The following is a 17,973-nucleotide window of genomic DNA, read 5'->3' as shown; positions in this document are numbered from 1 at the left end:
ATCACATCATTACCCTTGCCCAGGCGTGGCCACCAGTAGTTACTGTGTGGGCAAGGGGCACCAGCTGAGTAACTTAACTCATCTCAGTATCACCGGCAACAGTTCATGTTCCCTGCTGTGACAGGAGATTGTAAGAATAACCAGGACCGCAAGAAACTGCAGAGAGTTGTGGACACAGCCCAGCGCGTCACGGACAACAGCCTCCCCTCCTTGGACTCTTGTCTTTACCTCTCGCTGCCTTGGCAAAGCAGCCAGCATAATCAGAGACCCCACCCACCCGGGTCATTCTCTCTTCTCCCCTCTTCCATTGGGCAGAAGATACAGGAGCCTGAGGGCACGTACCACCAGGCTCAAGGACAGCTTCTACCCCACTGTGATAAGACTACTGAATGGTTCCCTTATACGATGAGATGGACTCTCTGACCTCATGATCTACCTTGTTGTGACCTTGCACCTTATTGCACTGCCCTTTCTCTGTAGCTGTGACACTTTCCTCTGTACTGTTATTGTTTTTACCTGTACTACATCAATGCACTCTGTACTAACTCAATGTAACTGCACTGTGTAATGAATTGACCTGTACGATCGGTATGCAGGACAAGTTTTTCACTGTACCTCGGTACATGTGACAATAATAGACCAATACAAGTCTCTCTGGTCCGTCCACAGGAGGGTTTAGAGTGGTCTCTATCTGAATGGCTGTAAGGACCTCACTCCAATGGTTCCCTCCCCCCACCCCCACCACCAACTTCCTGGACTGTCCTGTCGCTGACTGACCCAACCACTGAAAGGATGCAGCTCATTTGCGTTGACTCCCATGCAGGCTGTCTTCAGACGCTATACACAAAAAGTGCCGGATTGCCGTAGTCAGTGTCAGAGGCAGGCTCTGCCGTTGTCTGACCACGACAGGTGCCATCCTGATGGGCATTTCTGGCCTCCCCTCGCGTTTGCTGACACGTTCCCGCTTGTCAGCTTCACGGGCCGGTACCTCCCAGTCTACCCGTTCTCATCACTGGTCCCCAGTGAGCACCCACCCACTGGCCCTTTCCCCATTTATCTCTCAGACTGACTAATTGCATAAGATTTGATGGACAGCGAAACACACAGTGAAATGCATCCTTTGCGTAGAGTGTGCTGGGGGGCAGCCCGCAAGTGTCGCCACGTTTCCAGCGCCAACACAGCACGCCCACAGCTTCCCAACCCGTACGTCTTTACAATGTGGGAGGAAACCGGAGCACCCGGAGGAAACCCACGCAGATACGGGGAGAACGTACAGACAGTGGCGGGAATTGAACCCGAGTCGCTGGCGCTGTGATAGCGTTACGCTAACCGCTGCACTTGTCACCCAACCAAAAAAAAGGCAACTAACATTCACATTCATGCTTTTAGATGGTTTCGTTACACGGAGATGAGCGGCAATAAGAAGCCTGGTGAAATATTTGCAATGAAACAGACAAGCGAAATCGTAAATAAATGTTACTTTTAATATGAAGACTAACTCAAATTACAAAAAAAAAACCTGCGCCAATTACGTTTGCTTATGTTGTATTGATTTAGCCGGGTAGTCACTTTATCGGATGTGACCTGACAGCTGCCCATTTACTTTCTCTCTGTCTCTCTCGCTCTCTCTCTCTCTCTCTCAAAGTCCATCAGATGGTCCCATGCCCCCGCCTACACCTTGGACCTCTCCCCCCTGCCCCGAGTCGTCTGTCATAATTGAAGAACTCACCCACCCGGGTTATTCTCTCTTCTCCCATCAGGTAGAAGATACAGGAGCCTGAGGGCACGTACCACAGGCTCAAGGACAGCTTCTACCCCACTGTGATAAGACTATTGAACGGTTCCCTTCTACGATGAGATGGACTCTGACCTCACGATCTACCTTGTTGTGACCTTGCACCTTATTGCACTGCACTTTCTCTGTAGCTGTGACACTTTACTCTGTACTGTTATTGTTTTTACCTGTACTACATCAATGCACTCTGTACTAACTCAATGTAACTGCACTGTGTAATGAATTGACCTGTACGATCGGTTTGCAAGACAAGTTTTTCACTGTACCTCAGTACAAGTGACAATAATAAACCAAGACCAATATATTCCTTCACCTGCAAGTTCTGTGGTGAGGGGCTTGATCCAATGAGAAGTTTGTCTCCAATTCCTCCTTTATCCGATTGCAGGGGAAGGACACACCATTCCCCACCCAGCCAGACCGAGTAACCCCCAGGCCGGCTGCGACCTCTGCCTCCACCACCCCCCTGTGCGTTCATTTAGCAGCTCAGAGCGGCTGCCGTGACCCTGCGTGGACGTGGGCATTTCCAGAGTGAATGCGGCGCAGGCCCTTCGCCAGCCTTGCCCGAAACTGGACCCTTCCTTTGTTTTCAATGTCACCTCCAGTGGTTCCACAGACCGGCTCTCTGTCCCTCTCTCCCCCCCCCCCCCCCCCCCCCACCACCACACACACACAGATACTAACGGACCTGCTGAGTATTTCCAGCGTTTTCTGGTGTCATTCCACTGACCGGGTTAACCTCTGGTGTCTAGAAAGGGCAACGGCCTCGGTGTCTGCAAGTGGTGTGGCCGCCCTTCGATCGGGGCACAGCCAACATTTCGCTCGTCCCATCCCACCTCCGGGCTGTGGGGCGAGGGCATTTCACGACAGGACGAGAAATGTGACCGGACATCAGGAAAATGCCCCAAGGTGACCATTACTCCAAATATTATGGGCCAATCTTTTGGACGTAACGACGTAAGGCAAAACTACGCAACGTGGAAGTTTCCTGGGACAGTCACTGGCCCTCCCCCGAGACCCTCACTGCCCCACCCCGGGACCCTCACTGCCCCTCCCCCGAGACCCTCACTGCCCCTCCCCCGGGACCCTCACACCCCCTCCCCCGAGACCCTCACTGCCCCTCCCCGGGACCCTCACTGCCCCTCCCCCGGGACCCTCACTGCCCCTCCCCGGGACCCTCACTGCCCCTCCCCCGGGACCCTCACACCCCCTCCCCCGAGACCCTCACTGCCCCTCCCCGAGACCCTCACTGCCCCTCCCCCGGGACCCTCACTGCCCCTCCCCCGAGACCCTCACTGCCCCTCCCCCGGGACCCTCACACCCCCTCCCCCGAGACCCTCACTGCCCCTCCCCGGGACCCTCACTGCCCCTCCCCCGGGACCCTCACTGCCCCTCCCCGAGACCCTCACTGCCCTTCCCCCGGGACCCTCACACCCCCTCCCCCGAGACCCTCACTGCCCCTCCCCGAGACCCTCACTGCCCCTCCCCCGGGACCCTCACTGCCCCTCCCCCGAGACCCTCACTGCCCCTCCCCGGGACTATCACAGCCCCTCCCCCGAGACACTGCCCCTCCCCGGGACCGTCACTGCCCCCCCGGGACCGTCAACACCCCCTCCCCGGGACCCTCACTCCCCCTCCCCGGGACCCTCACACCCCCTCCTCAGGACCCTCACTGCCCTTCCCCCGGGACCGTCACACCCCCTCCCCCGGGACCGTCAACACCCCCTCCCCGGGACCCTCACTCCCCCTCCCCGGGACCCTCACACCCCCTCCCCGGGACCCTCACACCCCCTCCTCAGGACCCTCACTGCCCTTCCCCCGGGACCGTCACACCCCCTCCCCCGGGACCGTCAACACCCCCTCCCCGGGACCCTCACTGCCCCTCCCCGGGACCCTCACACCCCCTCCCCGGGACCCTCACACCCCCTCCTCAGGACCCTCACTGCCCTTCCCCCGGGACCGTCACACCCCCTCCCCCGGGAATGTCAACACCCCCTCCCCGGGACCCTCACACCCCCTCCCCGGGACCCTCACACCCCCTCCTCGGGACCCTCACTGCCTCTCCCCCGGGACCGTCAACACCCCCTCCCTGGGACCCTCACTCCCCCTCCCCGGGACCCTCACACCCCCTCCTCGGGACCCTCACTGCCCTTCCCCCGGGACCGTCACACCCCCTCCCCCGGGAATGTCAACACCCCCTCCCCGGGACCCTCACTCCCCCTCCCCGGGACCCTCACACCCCCTCCTCGGGACCCTCACTGCCCCTCCCCCGGGACCGTCAACACCCCCTCCCCGGGACCCTCACACCCCCTCCTCGGGACCCTCACTGCCTCTCCCCCGGGACCGTCAACACCCCCTCCCCGGGACCCTCACTCCCTCTCCCCGGGACCCTCACACCCCCTCCTCGGGACCCTCACTGCCCTTCCCCCGGGACCGTCACACCCCCTCCCCCGGGAATGTCAACACCCCCTCCCCGGGACCCTCACTCCCCCTCCCCGGGACCCTCACACCCCCTCCTCGGGACCCTCACTGCCCCTCCCCCGGGACCGTCAACACCCCCTCCCCGGGACCCTCACACCCCCTCCTCGGGACCCTCACTGCCTCTCCCCCGGGACCGTCAACACCCCCTCCCCGGGACCCTCACTCCCTCTCCCCGGGACCCTCACACCCCCTCCTCGGGACCCTCACTGCCCCTCCCCCGGGACCGTCACAACCCCTCCCCCGGGACAGTCACAGCCCCTCCCCTGCATCATTTTGTCTCCAAACCACCGTCATTCCAGGTCCTCTGGTTCTTGGCTCTCCTGCCGATGGAAACTCTTCTCCTCATCTCCTTTGTTCCCATTCTTCATGACATTTAACTCCTTGGTCAGAATTCCCCTGAACATCAGCACAGACAGGAACGACTCAACTTCTGCAGTCTGTCCAAATATTCAAAGTCCTGCTTCTGAGAGTTCCAGCATCTGGAGAATTTAATTTCTGTCATTTCCTAAATCTTGCCTTCCAAATGTACACTGCCCAACGTAATTCCTACTTCTGGAAGACTGCCAGACTTGTATCACACAGGAGTGTGAAGTGTGGCGATTCATTGCAAGCTGCTCTCTGCAGATCTACGCATTACTTTTACGGTAATCGTTCTACCCGTTCAAATTTAAATTCTATGTCACTAAGTATTTACTTTACATCTTATTGTCTACCTGCAATGCACTTCCTCTGTAGCTGTGACACTTCACTCTGTATTCTGTATTGTTTTACCCTGTACTACCTCAATGCACTGTGTAATGATCTGTTTGAACAGTATGCAAGACAAGTTTTTCACTGTACGAGTGGCAATAATAAACCGATACCAATTTTTCACCACTCTGCTCCTGAAAGGTCCGCCTCCCTGGTCCTGACCACACCAGCAGAACAGATTCTGCCTTTTGGTTATAAGATTTTTTTATTAGTCACATGTACATCACGACACACAGTGAAATCACATCCTTTTGCATCACTAAGAATGTGCTGGTGTGCAGCCCGCAAGTGTCGCCACACTTCCGGCGCCAACATAGCATGCCCACAACTTCCTAAACCGTACGTCTTTGAAATGTGTTAGGAAACTGGAGCATCCGGAGGAAACCCACACAGACACATGGGGAGAACGTACAAACTCCTTACAGACAGTGGCTGGAATTGAACCTGGGTTGCTGGCACTGTAATAGCTTTACGCTAACCGCTACACTACCCTTAAACATTTCAAAAAATTTTCCATTAGATATCTATATTCTGAAGAGTACAACCAATAAATAGATGTCACACTGGGTGTTCAAGATCAAGATGATTTATTCAGCATTTGTGAAGAACATTAAACTCCAGCCCAGCTACAGTGACTGTAAATATCAGCAGAAGGAGCCCAGGCTGGGCCAGTGACCACAGTCCAACCCTGGATATATTATCAGAAGCAATGGCAGGAGAATCCAGCTGCTGCGGTCACTTGTGGGCTCGCTGGTGATTCCACAGACCGGCTGACGGAGAGAATCCCTCCCCGCACTCAGAGCAGGTGAATGGTTCCTCTATCAAGTGAATTTGCTGGTGGGTTAATCCCTTCCTACAGGGAAGGTCTCTCCCTGGTGTGAACTCGCTGGTGTGTCACTAGCACGTCAGATTGGGTGGATCTCTTCCCACACCGAGTGCAGACAAACGGCTTCTCCCCAGAGTGAATCCGCTGGTGTTTCATCAGGCTGGAGGTTTGAATGAAACCTTTCCCGCACTCAGGGCAGGTGAATGGCCTCTCACTGGTGTGAAACCGCTGGTGCGTCAGCAGGTTGGACGGCTGACAGAATTCTTTCCCGCACTCGGAGCAGGTGAACGGCCTCTCCCCGCTGTGGACCCATCAGTGATTCTGCAGGTTGGATGTCTGGGTGAACCCCTTCCCGCACAGGGAGCAGACAAACAGCCTCTCCCCGGTGTGAGCCCACTGGTGGGTCACCAGCGTGGATGACTTCAAAAACCCTTGCCCGCACACGGGGCAGGTGAATGGCCTCTCCCCAGTGTGACTGCAGCAGTGGATGATCAGCTGGGACAGGTAACTGAACCCCTTCCCGCAGTCCCCGCACTCCCACCGTTTCTCCCCGGCACAAGTGCGCCAGCGTCTTGACAGATTGGAACCCCAGCTGAAGCCTTGCCCGCACTCTGGACCCATGAACCATCTCTCGCCACTGTGCATGGGGCTTTTTGCTACCACGTCCAAAAGCTGCTGATGTTCCGATCCCGGTGGGTCGAGTGACTCTGGCCGACCTTGACGTGCTGCTTGGTTTGAACTTCCTTTCACTGCGGAGACACTGCCAAATAATTTTAAAACGGGGAGAGGGAAAGTAAATCAGGTTGTGAAATTTGGAAAATTGTGAGTCCAGCCCGAGAGTAAAGTAAAGCTAAAACTAACGGTTCGTCCTACATCCCAACTGGATCACTGATATCCTTCAGGGAAGGGAGATTGTCATGTGGGTTGGCCCACACTGGACTCTTGTAAAAGTAACTGGATATGTAAGGGTTAATAATGTATGGCTGTTATTGCTTCAACAAGGGCGTGACTATAGTTATGACTGCAAGATGTGCAGGTGCTTGGGTGTGTTTAGGGCAGATCTTGTTTTGCTAAAAGTTTGCCGTAAGCAACTGCCCAAGTATGTGCAGCTCCACACGTAGGCATCTTTAAATTAAGTATAAAAGGAGGGACACAAACATGTAAATCTGAGTGGGGATCAGTACAGAGCTCAGGTTACACTGTTTACTCTTTCTCTGTATCCCTCACTCCCGCTAGCGACTCCCACTAGTGTTAAACAATAAAGCACTAATTGTACTTTCCTTGGTTCTGCTGTTGTCTGCTTTATTACAGCATGGGTTGACTTTCACACTCTGACCCCCGGGTCGTTTGGGGCATCTCCTGGTGGCTCTTCCCCTGGGCCTGGCCAAGCTGGTCATCCGTGGGTCCGGTTGGGGGTGGTGGGTGTGGGCGGACGGACGAGGGTTCCGGTCTGTCTGCCTGCCCGCCCCTCTCCCGGGCTCACGTCCACACCCGGGTGCCCTTGGAGAGGGAGCACATGGTATCCGCGGGCGCGGGAGATCGCGTGTGTCATGGACAGTGTGGACTAGATTCTTATCTGACCCAGTGCGTTTAGCGGCGGGCTTAGTTAGCATTCTCTGCTGTAGCTATGTAGTTAATGTATGTCTGCTTTGGAGTGTATGTAGTTTTTTTTTCTTGTGTAATTTGCTGTAGTTTTGACACTGGATGTCATTTTTTAGTGCTTTTAGTGAATAAACTTCTGTATGTTTTTTAAATTTTATTTACAGCGCGGTAACAGGCCCTTCCGGCCCAACGAGTCCGCACCGCCCATTTTAACCCCCCAAATTAACCTCCCCATACGTCTTTGGAATGTGGGATGAAACCGGAGCACCCGGAGGAAACCCACGCAGACACACGGGGAGAACGTACAAACTCCTTACAGACAGCGGCGGGAATAGAACCCCGATCGCTGGCGCTGTAATAACGTTGCGCTAACCGCTACGCTACCGTGCCGCATGAGGGGTGAGCGGGTGGGCTTGAAAACGAAGGGCGATTTCAACCTTCATCACAACTCAACTCTCTCTTTCTCTCCTTCCCCACCCTCTTTCAGTCCACTGCCTCAAATCACCCCTCAGTTTCTCTCCAAATAGAGTAACGCAGCCTGGAAACTGGCCCTTCCGTCCAATTCATCCGTGCCGACCAAGATCCGAAGATGGTCCCATTTGCCCGCATTCGGCCCATATCCCTCTCAGCCTTTTTCGATCCATTTCCCGGTCCGAATGTCTTCTAAGTGTTGTTAAGGTACCTGCCTCAACCACCTCCTCTGGCAGCTCATTTCTTATACACGCCACCCTCCTTGCGTGAAAAAGTTGCCCCTCCGCTCCCTTTTAAATTTTTCCCCTCTCACCTTAAACCTGTGCCCTCTCGTTATTGGTTTCCTTTCCCTGGGAAATAGACAGTGCAGTCACCCCGCCCCTTGTGATGGGCCGAGCCGCGGTGACCAGGAGCCCGGCGTCTGTTTCATTACCTGTGGTCCCGGGGTGGGAATCTCAATCTCCGCAGGACCACCCGCGGCTGCTGTGCCCCGCACAACTTTTGGATCAGTCGGGGTGTCCCGTCAGAACCTCCAGCCGTCCAACCTCCCCGCTTCTTTCTGGCGAAGTCCTTCGCAGCGTCCCAAACCTGCTGCCCTGTGCACCTCCCTCACCCGGGACCCTCGGTGGCAGATCTCGAGTTCAGCCAATCAGAAGCTTCCATAACCCATCCGTGATTTACATCGACCAATTACAGTGGGGACACTGACCCCGCCCACCCAGGCCGGGTAAACCCTGTGACCCTGACCCCCGTCTGTTCCCGCTGCAATCAGCAAACCAAAGGGGGGTGCAGCGACCCGGCGGGAACACACTGTCCTGGGTCAACAGGGGGGATCCAGGGACAGACACGGGACGCTGGCGAGCTCGTCTGAAGCTGGACTCTCCCCTGTTTATCACGTCTCCCGGGATTCTACAGACCGGTTCCGGGACGTTCCTGCCTACCGCCCCACTGGAGTTTAACCCGCACCACCCCCCCCCACCCCCCGCCCCTCGCACCCTCTGCCTCCCCACAGCCTCGGCCATTTGAAATCCGGGTTCGGCTCCGACCGTGGGTGTTCGGCCCCAGTCCGGACCCCGTGCTGGGAGCCAACCGGGTTGTTGGCCGATAGGGCGCGCCGACAGCTGTTGGTCAATGCACGGCGGTCGCCCCGGACTGAGTCTGCCCGGCTAAACTGAGGCCAAGTGCAGCACTCAGTCAACGCCAGTCCGAGCCCGCAGCAGAATCGAAGTTCACAAGACGAAGGAGCGCTGGTTCACTGGGGCTGTGACTGGACTCGTGGTCCAGAGGCAGAAGACGGCCGAGAACTTTGGAAATAGCTGGTGGCAATGAACACACGAAGGGCTTTGAACACACTGAATTTAAAGCAGAACTGATTTACTTGACACAGATACGTGTTGTTGACACCAGCAGAAATAAACCGCAGCAGTGCACAGAAATCTGGATAGAACGAGGAGCAGTGATAACAGCGGAATCAGTGCCCAGAATTGAAAGGTTCTTCGTCAGCTATAAAACAAGTAGAGATACTATCAGACGGCAAAAAGAGCATTAAAAAAACTTTATAATACCGTCGATGCTGGAGGAACCTCAGCAGATCAGACAGCGTCTATAGATGCTGTCCGACCTGCTGAGTTCCTCCAGCATTTTGTGTGCGTTGCTCCAGATTCCGGCATCTGCAGGATCTTCTGCTTCGCCATAAGACCGCCCATGGCGTCCAGCGTTACCCAGAAGCCCCTGGGCCTCAGAAAGCGCCCTATCGGCGCTATGCGAACAGTGAAAGAGGCTTCCGAGGGTGGGGAAAGAGCTTGTAAGAAAAAAAAGGGGGCTCATGTCTGGGGATTTCAACCTTTGCCACTTCTATCTCTCCATCGTTCGGTGCTTCCGACTCTCCCTCGATCTGTCTCCACATGCGAGTCCTGCGGCAAGCCACTGGAGATAATCTCGCCACAGTCGCCTGGCATCTGCCTGATAGAATCGAGCCTCTTGCTCTGGTCATCCCCTGGCGTCCCTGGTTGCTTTACAGAGATCACACTCGCAATCTCACAACTCTCGGTCCTTTCCCCCGACGTTTATACACCCAGTACCCAGAACATCAAACTCTTTCCCCGTTAATAGAGTTATGAAGCGCAGAATCAGGCCCTTCGGCCCAACTCGTCCATGCCCGCCAAGTTGCCTACCTAAATCAGTCCCATTTGCCTGCATTTAGTCCGTTTCTCACTAAATGCGGGACATGCCCTCTTCTCGCTACCACCATCGGGGAGGGGGTACAGGAGCCTGAAGACCCACACTCAGCGATTCGGGAACAGCTTCTTCCCCTCTGCCATCAGATTTCTGAACGGTCCATGAACCCAAGAACACTACCTCATTATTCTTTTTTTTCCGTAATGTATGTAGTTTGTAATTAATAGCTTTTTATGCCTTTGCACTGTACTGCTGCTGCAAAACAACAGATTTCACGTCAGATAAGACAATGATTCTGAAATCTTTCCCATCCATGTGCCTGTCCAAATGTCTTGCAAACACTGTAATTGTACCCGCCTCTACCACTTCCTCTGGCAGCTCGTTCCATAAACTCGCCGCCCCCTGTGTGGAAAAGTTTCCTCTCAGTTCCCTCTACGTCCTTTCCCCTCTCCTTACATCGAGGCCACTTCTGCCAAGTTTGATGTACGGAGGTGTGGCCGCGGCCCGGCGATGGGACTCGCGCCTGCGGTGGGAAACGGGAGGTTTCCCGGGGTCCGGGTGGGTGAGGAGGGTGGAGGGAGGGGCTAGGGAGGGGGGAGGAGGGGGGAGGGAGGGGGGCAGGGGAGAGAGGGGGAGAGATGGGGGCGGGGAGGAGGGAGAGGGGGAGGAGGGAGGGGGAGGAGGGGAGGGGGAGGAGAGGGGGAGTGGAGAGGAGGGAGAGGGGGAGGAGGGAGAGGGGGAGGGGTGGGGGGAGGGAGAGGGGCTGAGGGGGTGGAGGGCAGGGAGATGGGGGAGAGGGGGAGGAGGGAGGGGAAGGGGAGGAGGGAGAGGGGCGGGGGAGAGAGACGGGGTGGGGGAGGGAGGGGGAGAGGGGGAGGAGGGGGGGCAGGGAGATGGGGAGGGAGGGGGAGGAGGAGAGAAGGGGAGGGGAGGGGAGGGGAGAGGAGGGAGAGGGGAGGAGGGAGGGGAGGGAGAGGGGCGGAGGGGGTGGGAGGCAGGGAGATGGGGGAGGGAGGGGGAGAGGCGGAGGAGGGAGCGGAAGGGGAGGAGGGAGAGGGAAGGGGAGGAGGGAGAGGGGGTGGGGGAGAGAGAGAGGGTGGGGGAGAGAGGGGAGGAGGGAGGGGGAGGAGAGGGGAGGGGGAGATGGGGGTGGGGAGAGGAGGGGGTGGGGGCAGGGAGATGGGGAGGGAGGGGAGGAGAGAGAGGGGGAAAGGGGGAGAGAGAGGGGGTGGGGAAGAGGGGGAGGAGGAGAGGAGGGGAAGGAGATGGGGAGGGGAGAGGAGGGAGAGGGGGAGGGGTGGGGGGAGGGAGAGGGGCGGAGTGGGCGGGGGCAGGGAGATGAGGGAGGGGGAGAGAGGGGAGGGGGGAGGAGGGAGGAGGGGAGGAGGGAAAGGTGGGGAGAGAGAGGGGGGACGGGAGAGGGAGGTGGGGGGGGGGAATGCTGGTGACCCAGGACAATGTGTTCCCGCCGGGTCGGTACACCCTCTTTGAAATGCTGATGATGGCGGGAACAGATGGGGTCAGAGTCACAGGGTTGGCGTGGGCGGGGCGTGGGGGGGTCTGCTTCTCCCTGTAATTGGAGAGTGAAAAATCATGGATGGTTATGGAAGCTTCTGATTGGGTGAACTGTCTTCCCGGCGACCTGCCGCCGAGGAGTGGAAGTAAACCAGAGTCCCGGGGAGGGAACTGCGCAGAGACACGGGATTGGGACACGCCAGCAGACGTCGTGAGAGCGAGAAAGCAGCTGAAGCGAAAATGGGCGGCTGGAGGATCTCCCGGGAAACGGGGACCGATCCAAAGTTGTCCGGGGCACTGAGGCCGCGGGTGGTCCTGCGGAGATTGTGCTCACGGGACATGCCGACTAATCCAAAATTGTCCGGGGCACTGAGGCCGCGGGTGGTCCTGCGGAGATTACCATTCCCACCCCGGGACCACAGGTAATGAAACACACGCCGGGCTCTTGTTCACCGCGGTTGGGACACTGGAACGTGTCAGGACGTGGTGGCTCTGAATAAAACGTCAAGGTGGGTTAAAATCACATCGATTCGGACTTGAGGGTGAATTGGCACAAAACCCAGAATCCAATGAAGGTAAACGAGGGGGAAATGATTAGTGTGAGACAGTGAGAGTGGTGGGTTCAGCCAGCGGTGGACTTAGCCCAATGTTTCTGCCTGCTTCATCTGGTCCACTTTGGTTCAGTGACTCCTCATCTACGTCCGTGACGTTTCATGTGCTTTCCACAACTTTTGGTTCCGTGGCCCCCACCGCCTCAGTTTCACCGTGGGCGTCCAGTCCCCGTACGCTCCTATCCCGCATCAGGAAGGCCTCGGGGCTCTCTGCTTTGTTCTGGAGACCAGACCCAACCAGTTCCCCTCCCCCACCACCCTCCTCCGTCTGGCAGAACTGGTTCTCGCCCTCAACCACTTCTCTTCTGACACCTCCCACTTTCTCCAAACTAAAGGTGTGGCCGTGGGCACTCGCATGGGGCCCCAGCTGTGCCGGCCTCTTTGTCGGCTACCTGGAACAGTCCAGGTTCCAAGCCTACATCAGTAATGCTCCCCAATTCTTTCTCCGCTGCATTGACGACTGCATTGGGGCTGCTTCCTGCACCCATGCTGAGCTCATCAATTTCATCAACTTGGCCTCCAACTTCCACCCCGCCCTCAGATTCACTCTGTCCATCTCCGACATCTCTCTCCCCTCTCTTGATCTCTCTGCCTCCATCTCGGGGGACAGAGGGAGACACTGACATCTTCTACAAACCCACTGACTCTCACAGTGACCTCGACTACACCTCTTCCCACCCCGTCGCTTGCAAGGATGCCGTCCCCTTCTTTGCTCGGCTGCGTTGCTCTCACGATGAGGCTTTCCACTCCAGGACGTCCAAGATGTCTTTTCTTTTCCAGAATGTCCTCTCCCAGCTTGCATCGTTCCCACTCTCCCACATCCCCCACCACCCAACTGCCAATCAACCCCTACCCCAAAAAAACCTGGATCCTATCATTTGCCAGTTCTTGCTTCACCGCACTGCCCCCCACCGCCTTTTCATACTCCAGCACCTTTGTGTGTTGCTTCACTGGCCAAAGATATTGGAAAAGGTGCGATATCGCGGATCAGTCGCCACAGAAGCGTCAGGACAAATCAATCCCTGGAGGACTTTGGAAATTTGAAAGTGCGGTGGTTAGGAGTTTGAGAGGAAGGGGGGCAGAGAGGGGGGAGAGAGGGGGGCGGCGGGGGGAGAGAGAGGGGGCGGCAGTGGGAGGGGGGAGGCCAGGGAGAGAGAAGGGGTGGTGGGGGGGAGAGAGGGTGGGCTGGGGGGGGGAGAATGGGGTCTGGGGGGAGAGAGGAGAGAGGGGGAGGGAGAGGGCCAGGGGGAAAGGGGGGGCTGGGGGAGAGGGGAGAGAGTGGGGGTAGGGGAGGAGGGGGGAGAGGGGCTGGAAGGGGGTGAGAAGGGGAGGGGGCGGGAGTAGGGAGAGGGGGGCGGGGAGAGAGAGGGGGTCTGGGGGGAGTGGGGAGAGAGTGGGGGTAGGGGAGGAGGGGGGAGAGGGGCTGGAAGGGGGTAAGGGGAGGGGGGGCAGGGGAGAGAGAAGGGGAGGGGGCGGGAGTAGGGAGGGGGCAGGGAGAGAGAGGGGGGTCTGGGGGGAGTGGGGAGAGGGGCTGGAAGGGGGTGAGAAGGGGAGAGGGGGGCAGGGGAGAGAGAAGGGGAGAGGGGGGCAGGGGAGAGGGGGCGGGGAGAGAGAGGGGAGTCTGGGGGGAGTGGGGAGAGAGTGGGGGTAGGGGAGGAGGGGGGAGAGGGGCTGGAAGGGGGTGAGAAGGGGAGGGGGCGGGAGTAGGGAGAGGGGGGCGGGGAGAGAGAGGGGGTCGGGGGGGAAGAGAGAATGGGGTCTGTGGGGAGAGAGGAGAGAGGGGGAGAGAGAGGGCCAGGGGGAAAGGGGGGGCTGGGGGAGAGGGGAGAGAGTCAGGGTAGGGGAGGAGGGGGAGAGGGGCTGGAAGGGGGTGAGGGGAGGGGGGCAGGGGAGAGAGAAGGGGAGAGGGGGGCGGGGAGAGAGAGGGGGGTCTCGGGGAGAGAGGGGGGGTCTGGGGGATAGAGGGAGGGAGAGGGGCACAGAGGTTGGCAGAGGGAGGGAGAGACACACAGAGAGATTTTCCAGGGACGGACACCAGAAAAAGGTCACGTTTAGAGGGGACCGGGAGGGGAAAATGAGCAGAGAGTGATGGAGGGGGTGCCGGTGAATATGGGCCGGAGAGTTTGTATGTGCAGAAGGATTGAGGCAGTGAACCAGAGCGAGAATAGCCATGATAAGGATGAAAGCCCCTACTGTACCAGCTCCGTCCCCAACCACCCACCTTCCTCTCTTCTGCCACAGGAGATGAGTCCAGTGTGGGCCAGACCAGGAGACAAGCTCCCTTCCCTGAAGGACATTAGATTCAGATTAGTTTCAGTTTTGGATTAGTTTACTATCACATATACCAGGGTGCAAAGAAATTCCTTGAATGCAGGTGAGAGAGTAAACGGTGCATAAATAATAATATAATGGGGAGCGCAAAGTAACAGAACGGTGGGAAGTGCAGTCATTGCCATCTGAAGTAGTGCAAAAAGCCACGCTAACGTGACAATAACAGTAACCAAGAACGTGGAACCACCTCCGGGAAGGGGGGTGCGAAAGAGGTGACTGGTTCAGAAGGCTGACAGCAGTGGGGTAGAAGCTGTTCTTGAGTCTGGGTGTCTTGGGCTTCCAAGCTCCTGTATCTTCTCCAAGAAGGGGGTGAGAGGCATGTCCAGGGTGTCGGCATCCCTGACCGTGCTAGAACACAGAACAGTACAAACAGGCCCTTCAGCCCACGATGTTGTGCCGAACTTATTAAACATAATTAAACGCCTAACTAAACTAATCCCTTCTGCCTACACAATGCCCACATCCCTCCGTTCTCTGCACATTCATGTGCCTATCTAAGAGCCTTTTGCACACCTCTTTGTATCTGCCTCCACCACCACCCCAGGCAGCACGTTTCTAGGCACCCACCCCTCCCTGTGTTAACTATCATGCCCCACACATCTCCTTTGAACTTACCCCCCCTCACCTTAAATGCATGCCCTCTGGTACTAGACACTTCAACCCTGCGAGAAAGATCCCGGCTGCCTATCTATGCCTCGCGTAATCTTGTAAACCTCTATCAGGTCTCCCCGCAGCCCCCACCTTGAGACATGATGTCCTCCAGAGACTTATTTTCCCTATATGCAAATTGCAGGTGTTCTGACTTGCGAAGCTGGGGCTGATGTGGGCCATTGATGATTTCTCGAAGCACTTCGTCATAGTCAACATTAGAGTTGGTAGTCAATGAGGATACTTGGGGATTGGAATGACGGAGGTCCCCTTGAAGCAGATGGGGACAGTAGCCCGTTGAAGTGAGAGGTTGACGATGTCAGGCCAGGTGATTAGCGCACGATTTCAGAACATCCAGAGGAGCTGCATCATTACTGGAGATCAGCCCTGATTTTGGTTCTAGCCCGTGATGTTATTCAGGCCCTGCCACAGGGCATCTGCCTGATTGAATGGAGCATCTGTCTTGCTCTGGTGTTCTCACCTGGTGTCCCTGATAGCTTTACAGAGATCGTACTTGGCTCTCCTGCACAGAGTGAGGTCGCTGCTCCCGAAAGTGAACCAGTTGGGCTGTATGCTGATGCACCGATACACAATTTTCCAAATTTCACAACCTGCCTTTCTTCCTTGTTTTGCCTTTCCCTCCATTTTTTCTTGCCCCGTCTCTTTCTGTTCTAAATTCATTTCACAGGATCTCAGCAATGATCGGAATTTCAAACCAAACAGCACGTGATCCTGAGTGTGGGCGAGGCTTCAGCCCAGCGCCCAGACTGCGGAGACGCCGGCACGTCGGGGAGAAGCGGTGGGAATGTGCAGACTGCGGGAGGGGATTCAGTTACCCGTGCCAGCTGGATATTCATCGCCGCAGTCACACCGGGGAGAGGCCGTTTGTCTGCTGTGTGTGCGGGAAGGGGTTCAGTCGCGCATGCGGCCTGAAGGAGCACAAGTTCGTTCACACCGGGGAGAAGCCGTTCACCTGCTCCGAGTGTGGAAAAGGTTTTGCTTGCCGTTCCAGCCTGAAGGAGCACAGGTTCGTTCACACCAGGGAGAAGCCGTTCACCTGCTCCGAGTGTGGAAAAGGTTTTACTTGCCGTTCCAGCCTGAAGGAGCACACGTTCGTTCACACCAGGGAGAAGCCGTTCACCTGCTCCGAGTGTGGAAAAGGTTTTACTTGCCGTTCCAGCCTGAAGGAGCACAAGTTCATTCACACCGGGGAGAAGCCGTTCACCTGCTCCGAGTGTGGAAAAGGTTTTGCTTGCCGTTCCAGCCTGAGGAAGCACAAGTTCGTTCATACTAAGGAGAGGCCGTTCACCTGCTCCGAGTGCGGAAAATGTTTCGCTCTTTCATCCGGCCTGAGGAAGCACCAGGTAGTTCACACCAGGGAGAAGCTGTTCACCTGCTCCGAGTGCGGAAAATGTTTCACTCGTGCTTCCAGCCTGAGAAATCACCAGCGAGTTCACACCGACGAGAGGCCGTTCACCTGCTCCGAGTGCGGAAAATGTTTTGCTTATTCATCCGGCCTGAGGAAGCACCAGGTAGTTCACACCGGGGAGGAGCTGTTCACCTGCTCCAAGTGCGGAAAGTGTTTCACTCGTGTTTCCAGCCTGAGGAATCACCAGCGAGTTCACACTGACGAGAGGCCGTTCACCTGCTCCAAGTGCGGAAAAGGTTTCGCTTATTCATCTGGCCTGAAGAAGCACGTGCTCGTTCACTCTGGGGAGAGGCCGCCTGTCTGCTCTGTGTGTGGGAAGTCTTGAGAGCCTCATGGAACACCAATGAGTTCACACCAAGGAGGGCTCTTCCCTTCTGGGTTTGGGAAAGGATTTTTTGATCATCCAGCCTAATGACGCACCAGCAACTTCCTCCTGTAAAGACGTTATTCACCTGCTCCGAGTGCGGGAAGGGATTCATTCGGTCTAACGTGCTAATAAAACACCAGCATGTTCACACTCGGGAGGCATCGTTCCCTTGGGTGTGGGAAGGGATCGGCTCGGTCATCCAGCAGGAAGGCGCACCAGTAAATTCATTCAGTGGCGAAGCCGTTCACCCGCTCCGAGTGCGGGGAGGGATTCTCTCTGTCAGCCGGTCTGTGGAATCACCAGCGAGCCCACAAGTGACTGCAGGAGCTGGATTCTCCTGTTGTTACTTCTGATAATATATCCAGGGTTGGACTGTGTTCACTGGCCCAGCCTGGGCTCCTTCTGCTGATGTCTATAGTCCCTATAACTGGGGTAGATTTAATGTTCTTGACTAACAATAAATAAATCATCTTGATCTTGAACACAGTGTTTTGTCTATTTAATGGCTGGTGTTATACTTAGATATTTAATGGAAGATTTGACTGTCGTGTTTGTGGCTTTTCTTGAAGGTAACTTGACAGGCAGAATCTATTGATGTTTCAGGGAGAAAATCCTTCATCTGAACTGGGGATGAGAAATAAAGTCATTAGTTTCAAGTTGCAGGGGTTGTGAGGGAGGGGCGGATGGGACGAAAGGGATATCTGTCAGACAAGTTGAGGGCAACTGGGAGCTTGGGGCGGCCACCGCAGAGCAAGCGGAGGTGCTCTGCAAAACGATCGCCCAGTCCCCGCCTGGCCTCGCCCACGTAGAGGAGGCCACGTCGGGGGCACCGGATTGTCGGGGGGGGGGGGGGGGTGGTGTTGGAGAGGGTGCAGATGAACCGTTGCCTCACAGGGGAGGGCTGTTTCGGTCCCGGGATGGTGGTGAGGGACAAGTGTCACACCTCCTGGGGTTTCAGGGGAAAGCGCCAGG

At 56.7% G+C, this 17,973-nt stretch overlaps 1 protein-coding gene and 1 pseudogene across 1 annotated transcript in view; one reads left to right on the top strand and one right to left on the bottom strand.

Moving 5' to 3' along the window:
* Window positions 1–17,483, top strand: part of LOC127576403 (zinc finger protein 850-like) — an 84,859-nt gene extending 67,376 nt beyond the window's left edge. The window contains exons 8-10 of the mRNA XM_052026914.1: window positions 9,599–9,726; window positions 11,771–12,037; window positions 15,894–17,483. Coding sequence (XP_051882874.1) covers window positions 9,599–9,726; window positions 11,771–12,037; window positions 15,894–16,959 — 1,461 coding nt within the window. The 3' untranslated portion in view covers window positions 16,960–17,483. The remainder of the gene's footprint in view (window positions 1–9,598; window positions 9,727–11,770; window positions 12,038–15,893) is intronic.
* Window positions 5,602–8,290, bottom strand: LOC127576598 (zinc finger protein 383-like; annotated as a pseudogene).
* Window positions 17,484–17,973: the final 490 nt, after the last annotated feature.

Source organism: Pristis pectinata, chromosome 12 (assembly GCF_009764475.1).
Source record: "Pristis pectinata isolate sPriPec2 chromosome 12, sPriPec2.1.pri, whole genome shotgun sequence".
NCBI classification, from domain to species: Eukaryota; Metazoa; Chordata; class Chondrichthyes; order Rhinopristiformes; family Pristidae; genus Pristis; species Pristis pectinata.
Note: the sequence above shows the minus strand (reverse complement) of the source record. Positions and strands in the feature narration are given on the sequence as shown.